Source organism: Saimiri boliviensis, chromosome 10 (genome assembly GCF_048565385.1).
Source record: "Saimiri boliviensis isolate mSaiBol1 chromosome 10, mSaiBol1.pri, whole genome shotgun sequence".
Lineage (NCBI taxonomy): Eukaryota > Metazoa > Chordata > Mammalia > Primates > Cebidae > Saimiri > Saimiri boliviensis.
The window spans coordinates 16,875,015-16,893,486 of NC_133458.1; the positions used below are offsets into that span (position 1 = coordinate 16,875,015).

The 18,472-nt window shown below is 39.2% G+C and overlaps 1 protein-coding gene across 9 annotated transcripts in view; it reads left to right on the top strand.

Annotated features, from left to right (window-relative positions):
* The window catches only part of BRAF (B-Raf proto-oncogene, serine/threonine kinase), a 207,442-nt gene that overhangs the window by 154,350 nt on the left and 34,620 nt on the right, over window positions 1-18,472 (top strand). For 7 of the 9 annotated variants that reach the window (XM_074378994.1, XM_039472551.2, XM_010340390.3 and 4 more), the window contains 2 exons: window positions 16,284-16,330; window positions 17,121-17,239. In XM_074378994.1, the coding sequence (XP_074235095.1) occupies window positions 16,284-16,330; window positions 17,121-17,239 (166 nt within the window). Of the gene's footprint in view, window positions 1-16,283; window positions 16,331-17,120; window positions 17,240-17,807; window positions 17,873-18,472 lie in introns of all 9 variants that reach the window. The other 2 variants (XM_074378997.1, XM_074378998.1) reach the window with 2 other exon arrangements.

An 18,472-nucleotide genomic window follows, 5' to 3' on the forward strand; every position in this document is an offset into this window, starting at 1 on the left:
CACTTGAGCCCAGGAGTATGAGGCTGCAAGGAGTCATGATCGTGCCACTGTACTCCAGCCTGGGCAACTGGACGAGACCCTGTCTCAAAACACACAGGCTCTGTGCAGTGGCTCACGCCTATAAACGCAGCACTTTGGGAGGCCAAGGTGGATCCCTTGAAGTCAGGAGTTCAAGACCAGCCTGGCCAACATGGTGAAAATTAGCCATGCATGGTGGCATGTGCCTGTAAGCCCAGCTACTCAGGAGGCTGAGGCAGGAGAATTGCTTGAACACGGAGGCAGAGGTTGCAGTGAGCCAAAATTGCGCCACTGCACTCCAGCCTGGGTGACAGAGTGAGACTCCACCTCAAAAAAAATTTTTTTAATTGTTTTTAATGCCTGTAATCCCAGCACTTTGGGAGGCCGCAGCAGGAGGATTACCTGCACTAAGGATTGCCTGCACTAGCTTGGTCAATATGGCAAAAACCCTGTCTCTACAAAAACAAACAAAAGAAAAAAAAGAAACGGTGATGGAGCAGAAGTGCCAGGATTAATTAAGACAAGCAGTGACAGTCGAGAAGAACATTATCAAATTGGAATAATGCTGTAGTCTGAAGAACAGTCAATGAAGAGGTGATATTTTTTCAAAATGTCACTTTACAGTTTGGGATTATCTATGTAAACTTTACAGTTACCTACTCTGAAACACCTTGCTTATTTTTAAATAGATCTCATCATTTAACACGATGCAATCAGTATACGATGCTGTGAACATAGATCATTCCATTCAGTTTATCCAAGATTTTAGTAGCTGAAAAAGTACTAATTCCAAGTTTTAAGCCCTGCAGCAGAGTGTGCTTTTTATTACCGGTTTAAAATTAACCAAAGAAGATACAGTTTCTTTTCCCTATTTGTTTCTTCTTATAAGATAATAACATGCAACTTGTTAAATGTACCAATACATCTTCAGTTTCTGAAGGCTTTGTCAGGTTGAAACTCCTCTTACTAACAGGGCTATGTGGGTTTCAGATTAAGGTGACAGATTTTTGATATCTCCTGGAACTCTACTAAAACTATAATAAAGGAACTTTTTTTTTTTTTTTTTTTTTTTTGAGGCGGAGTTTCGCTCTTGTTGCCCAGGCTGGAGTGCAATGGCACGATCTCGGCTCACCGCAACCTCCGCCTCCTGGGTTCAGGCAATTCTCCTGCCTCAGCCTCCTAAGTAGCTGGGATTACAGGCACACGCCACCATGCCCAGCTAATTTTTTGTATTTTTAGTAGAGACGGGGTTTCACCATGTTGACCAGGATGGTCTCGATCTCTTGACCTCGTGATCCACCCGCCTCAGCCTCCCAAAGTGCTGGGATTACAGGCTTGAGCCACCGCGCCCGGCCCAGGAACTTTTTTTTTTAAAGCATGGACACATAAGGGTGGGGACAACAGAGAGGAAGGAGACAATGTCAGCAATATTTTGAAAGCTGGAAAGCAGGTGGAGAAGTTATCATGAACTTAGTAGACCCAAAAAGACTAAAGCATCAATCAGCAGTGGGGAAATGAAAGCCAACCTGATTTATGTCATAGAATCCTCAATTCTCAGGAATTGGCAATATCAGCTGTCTCAGGGGCTGAAGGGGTTTAAATGAAAAGGCCTGTTTGAAAAGCTGTTATTTCTCTAAATCTGTTCTCTTACTCAGCGGGTAACTGCTCCATCCCTATCCTGGCAGTAGCCTGGAAGTTTGTTCTCTAGAGAGGGGAAAATAAATATCTCTGGACTGGGAAACCCTAATCTATGTCTAGGACATGGATATCTTTCCCAAAGCATGGGGATTGGATGACTGTATGCTTACTAAATGATGAACGGAGATTTCCCCAGCCCTCTCTTTTCGTTTGGTTCCCAGCATGCTAGCAGCCAAACCTTACTCTTCCTGCAGGAGACTGGAAGAGTCTTGAGTGAATTTTACCAGCTTACAAGGAAAGATCCAAAAAAAATGACATCAGGGATTCCACCTAGATTACTGTATAGTTCAAAAATAGCAAGCCCATCTGTATGCTTAACTCCTCCAGGCTGCTTGTCCTTAGTCTGAGTAAGACTGAGTATTGCTGGATAACTAGAGATTGGTGGGGAAGTCTCATGCAAATAAGAGACTATAAAACATGTAGAGAAAAATAGGCACTGGGAGAAACACATACAATGCAATGGGAGAAAAGATAATTTTGAATCCATTAAACAGGAACAGAGGTTTTCTAAGGAACATTCATGTAACAACAACAAATGCTAAAATGTTGGTATTTACAATATGCTGGAAATTATATCCTTTGCATTATTTAAATGTAACTTTTAAATGTTGATTTAAAAGGAAGTACATAGTTTCTCAGAATTCTTTTAAGGGGTCTTCAGCAAAAAAAGTTTTAAAACTATGTTAAACACTTACAGTTTAATATTAATTTCTGTATTATGCACCATAATTCAGAAGTGATACTTAACATTTTTACGAACCAAGTTACATAAAATTTATATAATTGGAACACATAACCAGATGCATCAGTCAGTCTTGAAGTGGATATTCCTGTTTTCTTATATGGTATCAGTGACAAGCACACTATTTTCACTACTTTTTTGGGGGGTTTTTTTTGTTTGTTTGTTTTTTTGTTTTTTGAGACAGGGTCTCTCCTCTGTCACCCAGGCTGGAGTGCAGTGACACAATCTCAGTTCACTGCAGCCTCTGCCTCAAGCAATCTTCCCACCTTAGTCTCCCTAGTAGCTCAAACTACAAGGGTGCACCATCACACCCGGCTAATGTTTTTGTATTTTTTGTGGAGACAGGGTTTCACCATGTTGCCCAGACTAGTCTCAAATTCCCAGGCTCAAGCAAGCCACTGCCTCTGCCTCCCACAGTGCTGGGACTACAGATGTAAGCCAGCAGGCCCGACCTGTTTTTACTACATTTGATTGAAGTTTGTTATTGTTGTAAAACAGAGTATGTTCTAAGGTATAAGGCTGACAGATACTAGGACAAACAGGATGGTCCTAATGGTCATCAACTGGTTCTTCAAATCCTAACTGTTGCTGCTGATTTTGTAACATATTTTAAAGTATGTTTTGACTTCTGGTCACCCATTTCAGCCTCATGTTTGTTTCTGTGTTTTAATTTCCCCCTGTCTATTCCCATGGATCAAATGATACAGATGGAATTCCTTACATACCTAACCTTTCCTCCCTATTTCCAGTGCTTGTTCATCTTGAATGCCAACCATAGTTTCATCCTGAGGGCTTTGTTTTGGAATTATCTCCAGAAGTTATTCCCAGTTAGAAGCCTGCTTGGATAATTAACAGCTTCTTAGCTCCCTCTACCTCTCTCTCTTTCAGTCCCCTGGCTCTACCCTGAGCACAGATGATACTTTTCTGTGGCCATTATAGCCACCATCTTACTGTACCTCCTTTCAGCTCTTCATGTCTATATTATCTTCCCTGACCAGCATCATCTCACAAAGGACTGACCAAGTTATATATAGTCTATAGCTGGACAATAAGGCTATAGGATATTTAAATAGCCTCTTAATAATGTACTTTTGCAAAGCCTTTATTTCAGAATAGCCTGCCCTATGTTGAAAATGATCTTTTCTGATTGCTCACCAAAATTCATTCTGAAGTCTCTGGATATAAGCAGAATAGGAACAAACTGATTCATTGTATAAAATGCTAGGGTTGCAGTTAACTCGTAAGATAAAACCTTTAATAATTAGAAAGGTTAGGCTGGTACAGTGGCTCACAGCTGTAATCCCAGCACTTTGTGAGGCCAAGGCAGGAGTATTGCCTGAGCCCAGGAGTTCAAGACCAATCTGGAAAACACAGCAAAACCCCATCTCTACAAAAAAGACAAAAATTAGCCAGATGTGGTGGTGTGTGCCTGTGTTCTCAACTACTTGGGAGGCTGAGGTGGGAGGATCACTTGAGCCCAGGAAGTCAAGGTTGCAGTGAGCCGTGATTGTGCCACTACATTCCAACCTGGACAACAGAGCAAGACTGTCTCCAAAATAAATAAGAATAATTAGAAAAGTTGAATAATTAGGACTTTTGACGTGTATCACCTTTATTGGATTACAGAATATAAGCAAAAAGTACGTAAGTAACATTTTTCCTGTGTGGTTCTGTCTTTCATTTGTACCTCAGTGAAAAACTATTAATAATTCATAGATTTACCTGAAAAGAGCAGAGCTATTTTAATGGTAGAATTATAAACTCACTGTGAGGAATCAGGGTTGGTAAAGTAGGTTTTATCTTCTTTTCTTTTTTTTTTTTTTTCCTTTGAGACAGTCTCACTTTGTCACCCAAACAGGAATGCAGTGGCACAATCTTGCCTCACTGTAACCTCTACCTCCCAGGTTCAAGCAATTGTCCTGCTTCAGCCTCCAAAGTAACTGGGAATACAGGCACCCACCACCATGCCAGCTCATTTTGTATTTTCAATAGACAGGGTTTCACCATGTTGGCCAGGCTAGTCTTGAACTCCTAACTTCAAGTGATATTCCCGGCCTGTTTTATCATCCTCTTACCTGCCAGTCATTAATTCATCCCAAGGACCCAGGAATCCAGAGACACTGTTACTAAAGAAATTTCAGGAATGGGCAGTACATTGTGCCTTTTTTTTTTTTTTTTTTTTTTTTTGCAGGCCTTATAGTTTCCATATAATATTTATGGTATAATTTTGAATTTAGCTTTATCAGAAAATTAAATGTTAAAAGAGGCACATAGAAAAAGTTGCAGCCTGTTGACATATTTACAGAAGCATTATATTCTCAAAATAAGATAATTAAAAATAATTTGGAGGCTGGGGGCAGTGGCTCACACCTGTAATCTTAGCACTTTGGGAGGCTGAGGCAGGCAGATCACAAGGTTAGGAGTTCAAGACCAGCCTGACCATCATAGTGAAACCCTATCTCTACTAAAAATAAAAAAATTTGCCAGACGTGGTGGTGGGCACCTGTAATCCCAGCTACTCGGGAGGCTGAGGCAGAGAATTGCTTGAACCCAGGATGGGAAGGTTGCAGCGAGCCAAGATCATGCCACTGCTCTCCAGCCTGGGCAAGAAGAGCAAAAGTCCGTCTGAAATAATAATAACAATAATAATAATTTGGAGATAAATGCTTATAATTTACTTTGTTTTAAACAGTGATGAGCATGCCCCTTTTACTCATAAATGAACCCAGTTGAAGATAGAAGGACTAAGTAAAGCTGAAACAATGGTGAACATGTATTAGTGATTGGTAATAATTCTAAACAGTCAAAGAATATTTAATTATAGTGAATATAGTTTTCTGGTGGGTAAAAATAATAATAGGATGCTGATAATAATCAGAAAATGCAGGTACCACTTTCCACCCACTGGAATTGACAAATATGCTGAGTTTTGACAAGATCGAATGTTTATATTATTAGAAAAATTGCATTTCTGATGCAACATCCACCTTAAGGGCATTCTGTAAGTATCTGTTAAAATAGAAAATGCTTGTTCTAACCCCAAGAAATATTAGCTTTTTTTCCAAGTGATGTATACAGAAAAAGATGTATTCTAGGAAACCGTACAATAGTGAAAAATTGGTCTGGATGCAGTGGCTCATGCCTCTAATCACAGCACTTTGGAAGACTAGGGTAATAGGATCACTTGAGGCCAGAAGTTTGAGACCAGCCTAGACAACACTATGAGACCCAGACTCTACATAAGATTTAAAACATTCCTTTAAGGAAAATTTTTAAAAATATAAAAACTTGGGCCGGGCGCGATGGCTCAAGCCTGTAATCCCAGCACTTTGGGAGGCCGAGGCGGGTGGATCACAAGGTCAAGAGATCGAGACCATCTTGGTCAACAAGGTGAAACCCCGTCTCTACTAAAAATACAAAAAAATTAGCTGGGCATGGTGGTGCATGCCTGTAATCCCAGCTACTCAGGAGGCTGAGACAGGAGAATTGCCTGAACCTAGGAGGCGGAGGTTGTGGTGAGCCTAGATCGTGCCATTGCACTCCAGCCTGGGTAACAAGAGCGAAACTACGTCTCAAAAAAAAAAAAAAAAAAAAATATATATATATATATATAAAGTTAAGTGAAAAATTGGAAACTTGTTCATCAGGAGAACACTTGATAAATAACATACTTGTACTTATGTGCAGTAGACTCATATATAGTAGTTAAAAATGAGGTATACGTGTATCAACATAAAGTTTTAAAATATAATGTTAAGTGAGAAAAGCAAGCTGCAGCATGAGACCACTTAAAAACTTTTAAGCAGAACATTTTTTACATTTGGGCTTTAAAAAGTACCTATTTATATGTAAAAGTACTGAAAAAAGGATTAGAAAGCAAAGATCAAGTAACATAGTGATTATCTCCGGGAATCAAGTATAAACTTTGAAAAAAGACTTGAGGTGTTTTAGTCCATTTTCTATTGCTAAAACAGAGTACATAAGGCTGGGTAATGTATTCTTTTTTGGAAAAAGAAACTTATTTCTTACAGTCCAAGAGGCTGGGAAGTCCAAGGGTATGGTGCTGACATCTGCTGGGCCTCAGATGAGGGCTTTTCTGCTGCATGGTAACATGGTGGAGAAGTAGAAGAGGAAGTGGGCGTGTGCAAAAGGGGCAAAACACAAGGGACGACCTCTCTCTATAACAGCCGCCTCTCACAGTAACTGTAGAAGTCACTACTGACCAGATGTCGTGGCTCATACCTGTAATACTAGCATATTGGCAAGCTGAGGCGGGAGGATTGCTTGAGCCCAGGAGTTTGAGACCAGCCGGGGCAACATAGTGAGACCTCATCTCTACAAAAAAATGTTTTTAATTAGCCAGACATGGTACACACACCTGTAGCCAGATACTCAGGAGGCTGAGGCAGGAGGATCACTTGAGCCCACGAGTTTGAGGCTACAGTGAGCCATAACTGAGTCCACTGCACTCCAGCCTGGGTGACAGACTCAAAGAAAAAAAGAAGTCAGTGACTCCTGCTTTCTTGAGGGCATCCTTCATGACCCAGACCCAAATGCCTCTTAAAGGTTCCACCAACTCTCAGCACCATTACATTGGGGACCAAGCCTCAACATGAGTTTTGTGGGGACAAACCATATTCAAACTATAGCAGGAGACAAATGTATAAAAGTTTTAACAGGTCTGATTATGGTAAGAATATGAGTGACATTATCCTTTGCTACTGCAGTTTTTCTTAATTTCAGAATAAAACATGTTACAGGGAAATATGTAATCCTTATAGGAATTCAGAAAATGTAAACATAAAAAGCACTAGTAATCCACCATCAAGAGATAACTGCCATTAATATTTTGATATGTATTGTGTATCCTTTCAGAATGATGTGTTTTAATACTATACACAGTGGTTTCTTGTTTTAAATCATACTGGGTTTGCCTTTTTTACCTTTTTAAATATCTCTACTGTTCAATAAATATTCTGATACCAGCTTTGCTACATACTGTTAACTCCCTGTCTCCCTCTTTTCTTTATACCAACTGTGTTCTGTGGGGTTTTTTGAAATATACTCTGATGTATTTATTTATGTATGTAGCAATGATATGCACTTACTGTGTGTCAGACATTCTGTGTAGTTTATACACATTACCTCATTTACTCCTCAGCAACCCTGTGAGATAGCAGCTTTTGTTATATCCTTGTTTTACCAATGAAGAAACCTGGGTCTGGAATGGGCAAGCCCCAGGTACTTCAGTTCCAGAGTGTATTCCCTTAACCATTAAAGCATGTTGCTTCTCCAACTTATTCAGTCCCTTCGACAACCTCAGGCAGACCCTTAATGTTATAGGGCACTTCTTGACTCTTCTTCAAGAAGCCAGCGATGACCTTGTTTGCCATGTCTTTAAGAAAGTTGGAAGTAACCATTATGACATCTACCCACCTACCTGCATTCATACCAGGTTCCTCTGCCTTATCATTAGTAAAAGCCAGTCCCTCCATTTGTACACTAGATTCCATGCCCTTACTCCTACCCAGAGTAAATCTCCCATCTTGTTAATCAATTTTTCCTTTCCTGCTGAATTTTCTCCTATCTTAAAACATCTTTTGGCTGGGAGTGGTGTTTCATGCCTGTAATCCCAACACTTTGGGAAGCTGAGGCAGGTGGATTGCTTGAGCTCAGGAGTTCAGGATCAGCCTAGACAGCATAGTGGAGCCAGTCTCTACCAAAAAACACAAAAATTAGCCAACTGTGGTAGTGTGTGCCTGTGGTCCCAACTACTTGGGAAGCTGAGGCTGGAGGATCTCTAGAGCCTGGGAAGTCGAGGCTGCAGAGAGTCAAGATCATGCCACTGCATTCCAGCCTGGGTGACAGAGCAAGACTCTGTGTCAAAAAAAAAAAAAAAAAAAATTAAAACATCTTTCACCAAGCACAGTGGTTTACGCCTGTACTCCCAGCACTGTGGGAAGCTAAAGTGGGATAATCACCTGAGCCCAGGAGTTTGAGACCAGCCTGGGTAGCAGAGTGAGTCCTTGTCTAAAAAAACTAAAATAAAATTTAAAAACAGGCCAGGTGTGGTGGCTCAGGCTTCTAATCCAAGCACTTCAAGAGGTTGAAGCAGGTGATGCTTGAGCCCAGGAGTTCAAGACCACCCTAGGCAATATGGCAAAACCCTGTCTCTACAAAAAATACAAAAATTATCCAATGTGGTGGTTTATGTCTGTGGTCCCAGCTACTCAGGAGGCTAAGGTGGAAAGATCACTTAAGCCTAGGAGGCAGAGGTTGCAGTGAGTGGAGGCTGAACCACTGAGGGACAGAGTGAGACCCTATCTCAAACAAAATTTAAAAAATTTAAAAATGAAACGTCTTTCTTATGCACATTTGGCAGAATGTTTATAGTTGTTAAATCTAGGTAGAAGGTGTATGGATATTTATTTTACTTTAATTTTTTTCTATATGTTTATTATTTTCATAATAAAAAACTTGTGGGGTCCCTCCCTTAATCCTGCTTCCCTCTTCAGTTATTACCTCATTCCTGTTCTTCCTTCTACAGTAAAACTTCTCAGAAGAGTTGTTGGTATTCACTCTCTAATTGATCTCTTTCCTTTTTATCTTGGACCCTACTCAAACCAGGCTTTTGCCTGTGCTGCTCTAAGAAACATTCTCCCCCGCATCGCCTCCCCCACCCCGCCCCCGACTCTGAGACAGAGCCTCACTTTGTAGCTCAGGTTGGAGTGCAACAGCACGCTCTTGGCTCACTATGACCTCCACCTCCCAGGTTCAAGTGATTCTACTGGCTCAGTCTCCCGAGTAGCTGGCATTACAGGTGCATGCCACCACACCCAGCTAATTTTTGTATGTTTAATAGAGACAGGGTTTCACTGTTAGCCAGGCTGGTCTGGGACTCCTGACCCCAAGTGGTCTGCCCATCTCTGCATCCCAAAGTGCTGGGATTACAGCAGGATCCACTGTGCCTGGCCAGGAAACAGCATCTTAATATGATAGTTACTGATGGCCTCCATGTTGCTAGATCCAGCAGTAAAATTCTCAGTGCACAGTTATTTGACCTGTCAGAAACATATGATACAGTTGATCACACACTTCTTCATGAAACAGGTTCTTAATCCCTCGTTTAATTGTGTTCTTAGTTTCTTGCTGCTCAGAATGTGGTCTGAGTAGCATCTGTACCACCTGGGAGCGTTTTAGAAATGCTAAGTTTTAGATACCACTCCAAATGATTCATGTTCATATTGAAGTATGAGAACCACTGCTTTCAAGTATATTCTCCTGATTACCCTGCTACTCATGTTCTACTCCTCAGCTGGTTCCTCTTCTAATTCTTTGGCGATCTCATCCTGTTTCATGGTTTGACAAGCCATTTTAAATACCTGTAATCAGGGCTGGGCATGGTGGTTCATGCCTGTAATCCCAGCACTTTGGGAGGCCAAGGCAGATGGATCACTTGAGGTCAGGAGTTCAAGACTAGCCTGACCAAAATGGTGAAACCCCATCTCTACTTAAATATATAAAATTAGCCGGGCGTGGTGGTACATGCCTGTAACCCAGCTACTTGGGAGGCTGAGACAGGAGAATCGCTTGAACCCAGGAGGCAGAGGTTGCAGTGCACCGAGATCACGCCATTGCACTCCAGCCTGGGCAACAAGAGCAAAACTTAATCTCAAATAAATAAATGAATAAAATACCTAAAATCAGAACCAGCAATACAGAGTGTTATCAAGGATGAAGAACAACTGGAACTCTCATACATTGCTGGTAAAGATTTTAAATGATACGACCATTTTGGGGATTAGGTTGGCAGTTTCTTTTAAAGTTAAATTTACCATTTGAGCAATTCTAATCCTACCCAATTACCCAAAAGAAGTGAGACCTTCAGTCAACAACAAAGACTGGTAAATGAATACAGTATCTTTTTCATATTTGTCACAAGCTAGGAACAACACATTGTCCAATAAGTAAATAGATGAGTTGTGATACAGCCATACCCTCTAATACTGCATGCAGCCAGGGTGTGACTCTCAGAATTGTTATGCTGAGCAAAAGAAGCTAGGTGATTCTGTTTATATGAAATTTGAGAAAAGGCAAAATTAATCTGTAGTGACAGAAGTCACTGTCAATGGTTGCCCGAGCCTAAGGAGGTGTTATTAATTGCAAAAAATGTATGAAGAAACTTTCTGGAGTTTTGGATATTCTTTATATTGATTATGACTGGTCATTACGTATGTGTATGTGTGTGTTGAAACTTTTAAAACTTGGCCGGGCGCGGTGGCTCAAGCCTGTAATCTCAGCACTTTGGGAGGCCAAGGCGGGTGGATCATGAGGTCAAGAGATCAAGACCATCCTGGTCAACATGGTGAAACCTCATCTCTACTAAAAATACAAAACATTAACTGGGCATGGTGGCACGTGCCTGTAATCCCAGCTACTCAGGAGGTTGAGGCAGGAGAATTGTCTGAACCCAGGAGGTGGAGGTTGCGGTGAGCTGAGATCGTGCCATTGCACTCCAGCCTGGGTAACAAGAGTGAAACTCCATCTCAAAAATAAATAAATAAATAAATAAATAAATAAATAAATTAAATTAAATTAAATTAAACTATCCATGTAAAATGTGTGCATCTTGTGTTGTATGTAAATTTACCTCAGTAAATGTCATTTTTTAAAAGTGAAAAATACTTGATGGCTTATACCTGTAATTCCAGCACTTTGGGAGGCTGAGGTAGGAGGATGGCTTGAGCCCAGGAGTTAATGACTGGCCTGGGCAACATAGTGGGACCCATCTATACAAAACAGTTTTTTAATTATCCAGGCATGATGGGGCTCACCTGTAGTCCCAGCTACACGAGAGGCTGAGGTGAGTGGTTTTCTTGATCCCAGGAGGTTGAGGCTGCAGTGAACTGTGATTGTGCCACTATACTCCACCCTGGGCAAGAGAGCAACACTCTGTCTTAAAAAAAAAAAAAAAAGAAAATGAAAAGAAACTGAAAAGTCAGGGTAAAAATCTAATTTAGGACCCTATGGAGCACAACTTTAAAATGCGTGAACTTTATCTATTGGAGATTTTAATTATTTTTAAAGTGATAAATGATTAGTGACTACAGAGAAGTAACAGAATGTCATTCTTGTTAATCTTACCTTCCAGGGTTGTAATAATAAAGGGAGCAGAGGGCATCAAAGTAGAAAGAATGCCATAATTAGACACTGTCACCACTATCACACCTCCCATTCCAGGGTGTCACCCAAGGAGAGATTCATCTTGCTGCCTAAAGTCTGATAAAACTTTGTGAAATTGCGCAATGTTAGGTGAAAGACGGCTGACATGCAAATGTCTAAGTAGGTCAGTTCTGTGTTTTTAGAAATAGTTTAATATGTTTGAAAATCGCAGCAGACTTAAGTGAGAGATACTAGTGACTTTTACAAATAACTAAGCTGGCTGGGTGCAGTGGTGCACGCCTGTAATCCCAGCACTTTGGGAGGCCAAGGGGGGTGGATCATGAGGTCAGGAATTCAAGACCGTCCTGGCTAACACAGTGAAATCCTATCTCTACTAAAAATACAAAAATTAGTCGACATGGTGGCACGTGCCTATAGACACAGCTACTCAGGAGGCTGAGGCAGGAGAATCAGTTGAACGCAGGAGGAGTAGGTTGCAGTGAGCCCAGATCGCACTCCAGCCTGGGCGACAGAGCAAGACTGTATCTCAGAAAAAAAAAAAAAAAAAAAATGAATAAGCTAAGCTGATAAATTAGCCAAATGGTATGGCAATATTACCAGCAAGGCATTTTAATGATATCTCATTGTATTCTTAAGGATAAGATTAAGAGATGTAACATGAATGACAGGATTTAACTGGGTTCATATTGGATGAATGATCATACCTGAAGACAGCAAACTAATGAGATTCTAATGAGATTCCTGTCCTCGGTCCTTTCTTGAATATGAGAGCATATTTAGAAGTAACTTATGTGAGGAATTATTAGCATGCTGATCTTTTAAAATCTCTTTTTTTTTTTTTTTTTTTTTCTTGAGACGGAGTTTCGCTCTTGTTACCCAGGCTGGAGTGCAATGGCGCGATCTCGGCTCACCGCAACCTCCGCCTCCTGAGTTCAGGCAATTCTCCCGCCTCAGCCTCCCGAGTAGCTGGGATTACAGGCATGCGCCACCATGCCCAGCTAATTTTTTGTATTTTTAGTAGAGACGGGGTTTCACCATGTTGACCAGGATGGTCTCCATCTCTTGACCTCGTGATCCACCCGCCTCGGCCTCCCAAAGTGCTGGGATTACAGGCGTGAGCCACCGCGCCTGGTCTAAAATCTCTTTTTTTTCCAGCTCTCACGTAAGACTCTTGAAACAAGAAAATAAAAAAATAAAAATATAAACTATTTTTATGAAAGAAAAATGAAGTAGGCAAGAAAATACTGATTTTTTTAGTGAAAGCTAAAGTGTTAATCTGAAATTATAGACCATGTCTACAAAATTAAAAATCCTAGCGAAGTCCAAAAAAGAGAAATATACAAGTGTAAGATGGGTGAAATGTTTTATAGGAGCAATTCAGGAATAATTATTCTAGGATTGTAATTGAATGTTATCCTTTTTGTGTCCTTGTTTGTTTGTTTTTTTATTCTATTGTTGCAAATTTTGACCCATCAGCAGAAAGCATATAATTGAAATATAATTTTAACTGGACTCACTAGAATGACTTTGGCGGCCATAACAATCACAATAATGTCTGATTTAATGTTTTATGCCTATCATGAGGAAGACGAAGATGAGGATCTCACTGTTGTTTGTTAGTCAGATCCAATCTGAAGTATTGCTTTTAATTTGGGACACCACATTATGCTTTGTAAAAATGTGGAAAAGCTGAATCTTGCTTGGGTAAGAGCTTAAAGTAGTGTAGAGAAGGAATTTTGCTAGATGATTTTGTAGCTCTAAGATTAAATGGTTCTACAGGTAAACACTTTTTCTTCAAGGAATGAGACTGTAAGACCTGTCAAGAGAGTGTTCATTTGGTTGATAGCATCTTTGTTCTTTCCTAGTACTTTTGTAAACCTGTAATGCTCTCCTTAACATCTTACCAAGGAGAGAGGGAGGTCCAATCTAATTATCCTAATTAATGGATTGACTTCTGTAGCATCTATAGCCAAAGTAAAGTTGATTTATTTCCTTTCCTACCCCTAAACAGTTTTGTGGGTTTTTTGTTTTCGGGGTGGGGGGGGGTGTTTGTTTTTGGCATTTTTCATTGTAACTGGGTGATGCTTAGGAAATTATGTTTTATGTCTACCTGTATAGAACTATTTAGGGTAGTGATTACTGTGAAACATTATCTTATGTAGGGATTGGGTTGTGTCTCATCCCATTTTTCTATCTGGAGGATTAGAGTCCCTTTTCCTTCCATCCTTTCATTCTACAGACCTGGACTTCTACTTCTTGCTGCTTTTTATTACAGGATTACAGAAAGAGAATTATTCAATGAGATAAAAATTAAGAAAGCAGTTCGTAAGTTATAAAGGATTACACAAATATAAAGTGTTATTTCAGGTTGCAGCTATATGCAACTCAGCCTATAATAGATTTGTACTATGTAACTTCTATGCTGGTTATATCACTAGCTCCCCAATCACATTTTTATCTTGTTGATTATCTAGTACTTTCCTGGTCAGAAAATTTCTCCCTTCACCCTCCCAGTTACATTTCTATCTACTTTATTCTTGCTATATTCCTTCGCATCAAATTTGTTGAAAGGATTAACACCATCCCGTGGAGAACACCTTTATCTTCCCCTCTTTTAACTTCAATAGGCCTCTATATTTTCATATGGTTGAAACCCATTTGTTTTTGTTTTTAAGTCTTGCAGGAAAAAAAACCTCCTTTCAAAGACCAATGCTTTTTCTGTGTACTAGATTCCAGGTCTCTGAGTGCAAGGACCTAGCTCCACCAACCAACCCTATCATCATTTATCCCCCTTTCTTTCTAATGGAGACAAGATCTCCCCATCTTAAAGCTTCCACTAGTTTTTAACTTTGTACGTCACTGTAGAACTTTTTAAGCAGTGAGACCTGTAACCGACATCACATTTTCTTTCAATGAAAGAGTAACAGTGTGATGTAGAACACTGGGCCTAAAGTCATAACAAGATAATTTTCAATTGTAGTAAGTGCTATGAAGAAAATAAACTGTGATATGAAATAGCAATTGGAGAAGGGATTACTTTGGATAAATAGTAATTTGAAATGAAAATTTAGAAAATACTTCTAAAATGTTGATGTTGGTAAGAATAAGGAAGTTCAAATGAAGATGAGAAAGCATGAATAATTTTAGTTATTTGCAAATCTTCCATTTTTAACAGTGTTCATTGCATGGTTTTGATTATGCCATTTGGATTTTAAGTTCTCATTTTAAGGTAAAATTTTCTAATGATCATTGTCAGATTTCAGAAGTATCATGTATCTGTTCTCTCCAGTATTCAATTAAGAAAAATAACCTTGACCAGCACATTATATGTATCTTATTGTAGTTTATTCAATAGACATTTATTGAATATTTACTACACATACTAAGCACTGGGTATACAAAGAAATAAACAAGACACCACTCTTCTGAGACAGGAGGATTGCTTGAGTCCAGGAGGTGGAGGTTGCAGTGAGCCAAGGTTGTGCCACTACACTCCAGCCTGGATGATAGAGTGAGACTTTGTCTCCAAAAAAAAAAAAAAAAAACAACAGCACTTTACTTTAATGAATGTATGTAGCTAAAGCAGTTTTTAGGGGTAACATAGATGATTTTAAAGTTATCATTGACTTTAAAGTAGACCCACTATGGCCATTTTAGAGAAAGATTTCTCCTCAGTAGTTTTTTTGTTGTTTGTTTGTTTTTTTTTGAGACGGAGTTTCGCTCTTGTTACCCACGCTGGAGTGCAATGGCGCCATCTCGGCTCACCGCAACCTGTCTCCTGGGTTCAGGCAATTCTCCTGCCTCAGCCTTCTGAGTAGCTGGGATTACAGGCACGCGCCACCATGCCCAGCTGATTTTTTGTATTTTTAGTAGAGACGGGGTTTCACCATGTTGACCAGGATGGTCTCGATCTCTCGACCTCGTGATCCACCCGCCTCGGCCTCCCAAAGTGCTGGGATTACAGGGGTGAGCCACCGCGCCCGGCCTCTCCTCAGTAGTTTTAAGAAGATATTTTAAGACTATATGACAACTACCTTTAAAAAAATTTTAATTCTTAAACTGCATGTTCTAGTAGTTTACATTCCAAATAGAAGTGAACATAGGCACATTGAAAAAACACATTAATCAAGCCATTATGATGATGATTACTACATAAGCTGAACAGTGAAAGATCACTTTCAGTTGGGTTAGTCATGGGAAAGCTTCACTCAGGAGTTAGAATTTGTATTCAGTCATAAAGGATGGCTATAAATAGGTGGAAAATAGAGTGAAAGCTAATTTTGCGGGATGGGTGTAGGAGGGGAGCATTGAACACAGTGGTGGGATTAAATATCAAGGTATATTTAAGGGACATGGATAAATAGGCTTGACTGGAGTGAAAGGTTTGTATTGGTAACTAGTAAAAGATAAAGTCTTTTAATAGAAAACAAGATTTTGACTGTATCATTATAGTGATATGTTCCTGTAATCTTAAATTCATTTATAGTCTATTTTAATATTCTGTGAAGGGTTTATCACAATGTACAATTTTCAGTTGTATCATGATTCTGAATAAGTCTTTACACCCCTAAGTATGTTCTATAGATTTTGAGGCCAGAGTCCTTTAGCCCTACTCAGGTTAAAATGATGTTTTGTTTTTCAGTTACTTACACGCCAAGTCAATCATCCACAGAGACCTCAAGAGTAATAGTATCCTTCCTGAAATTTGTCTGCGAAGTTTGAAAGCATCCTGACTTTTTCTTCTGCATTTTGTCTTCACATTATGTAAAAACAATTTTCATGCTAAGTTTGATATACTGTAAAGAGAATTAATAAAGGATTGTGCATGCATGTGTAGGAGAGCAGGATACTACAGCCTGCTTTTGGTTTCTCAACGACTGAACATTACAAGAAAATCCATCAAAAGTCTTTCCAATAGTAGGATTTTTTGACCACTCGCTTACATTTTATCAGCACTATAAAACTGACAGTTTTGTAACTATCTACTAGTCCCTTTCAGACCTCTGACTTTGCTTAGTTGTAGTTGAAATATAGCTGAAGGCTCTAAATTATGTAACAATGAGGTGAGAAAAATATAATATTTCTTCTTCCCTAAGTGCAGACTAAGATACTGTCTGCCAGCATCTTTATTCCAATGAAGAGCCTTTATAGCTTGCCCAGTTGTGCCAAGAGAGTATCTGGGCCTACATTGCTAAAATCTAATGGGAAAGTTTCATGTTCTCTCATAAACTTAGGAAAGCATCTCACCTCATCCTAGCACATTTAAAGCCCCAAAATCTTAAAAGCAGATTATATAGGCTAAATAGAACTAATCATTGTTTTAGACATACTTACTTTAAAAGGAAAGATGAAGTATTATGTTTTAAAGAATATCATATTACAGAATTATAGAAATTAGATCTCTTACCTTAAATCTTCATAATGCTTGCTCTGATAGGAAAATGAGATCTGTTGTTTTCCTTTACTTACTACACCTCAGATATATTTCTTCATGAAGACCTCACAGTAAAAATAGGTGATTTTGGTCTAGCCACAGTGAAATCTCGATGGAGTGGGTCCCATCAGTTTGAACAGTTGTCTGGATCCATTTTGTGGATGGTAAGAATTGAGGCTGTTTTTCCACTGATTAAATTTTTGGCCCTGAGATGCTGCTGAGTTACTACAAAGTCATCGAAGGTTTCAATTATAGTATTTTCATAGTTCCCAGTATTCACAAAAATCAATGTTCTTATTTTTTATATAAATAGATTTTTTAACTTTTTTCTTTATCCTTGAATATTATGAAACCAGTTTCAGTGTGTTTCAAACAAAAATATATGTCTTAATAAGCAGTGTTTCATATTTTATTCAAAATTGTTTAAAATATTTTGTGTTCAAAATGTTCTGTGTACCCTGTTGAAAAAAAACAGGTGTGGAATTTAAGGCAGGTGTGATCCACAGCCATTATTACGGTTTTACTAAGAGAACTACTCCTTTTAACAGAGAAGCTGTTTCACAATCTTATTTAAGCATAAACTGGAAAGTTATTTCCTTTAGACTAGAAAGGATCTCATAATTATGGGGCATCTGGAAAAGACAAATGAGAGGTAGATTAACAGTCAGCCTTGTGCTGTCTTGGCATAGCTTTTTCTTTCTCTTTCTTCCTGTTTTTTGCTTTGTGGAAAAGAAGAAAGAGAAGTTCTAAAAGAAGAGAACTAAAACTTCTGTGCAGTGGGAGCAAGCTGTGGAAAGGTCAGTCATATGAATCATTCCCTGAAACTGCATTCTTAAGGGGTCCCTCATACCATTTTAGAGGGTCAGCAAGGTCTTCCCTTTGTGAGACCAGATTCTTTTTATATCCTTCAACCAAAACAACACATTGCAGCAGATTGAGTGCAGAAGCAATTACGAGAATCCAGTGGGCTGCTGTTAAGCTAGACATTGAAGAGAATCACAGGCCAGGCATGGTAGCTTGAGCCCATAGTTCCAGCTACTTGGGAGGCTGGGGCAGGAGGATCACTTGATCCCAGGAGTTTGAAACCAGCCTGGTCAGCATGGTGAGACCCTGTCTCTAAACCATAAAAAGAGGATAATTGTAGTACTATTCTTCTTAGTAAACTTTTTTTTTGTTTTTGACAATAGTTGTTTTTCACTAAAAATGGATGATCTGTGTTAACATCTAATTGTTATTATTTTAATAGTTAAATGAATTAATAGTTTAGTTTCTCCATTAAATTTTAATGATAACTATCCACAGGTGTAATCCACATAAACAAGAGTTCTTTATGGTCCTTAATAGTTTTTAGGAGTGAAAAAGAGTCCTGAGACTGAAAAGTTTGAAAACCACAGCTC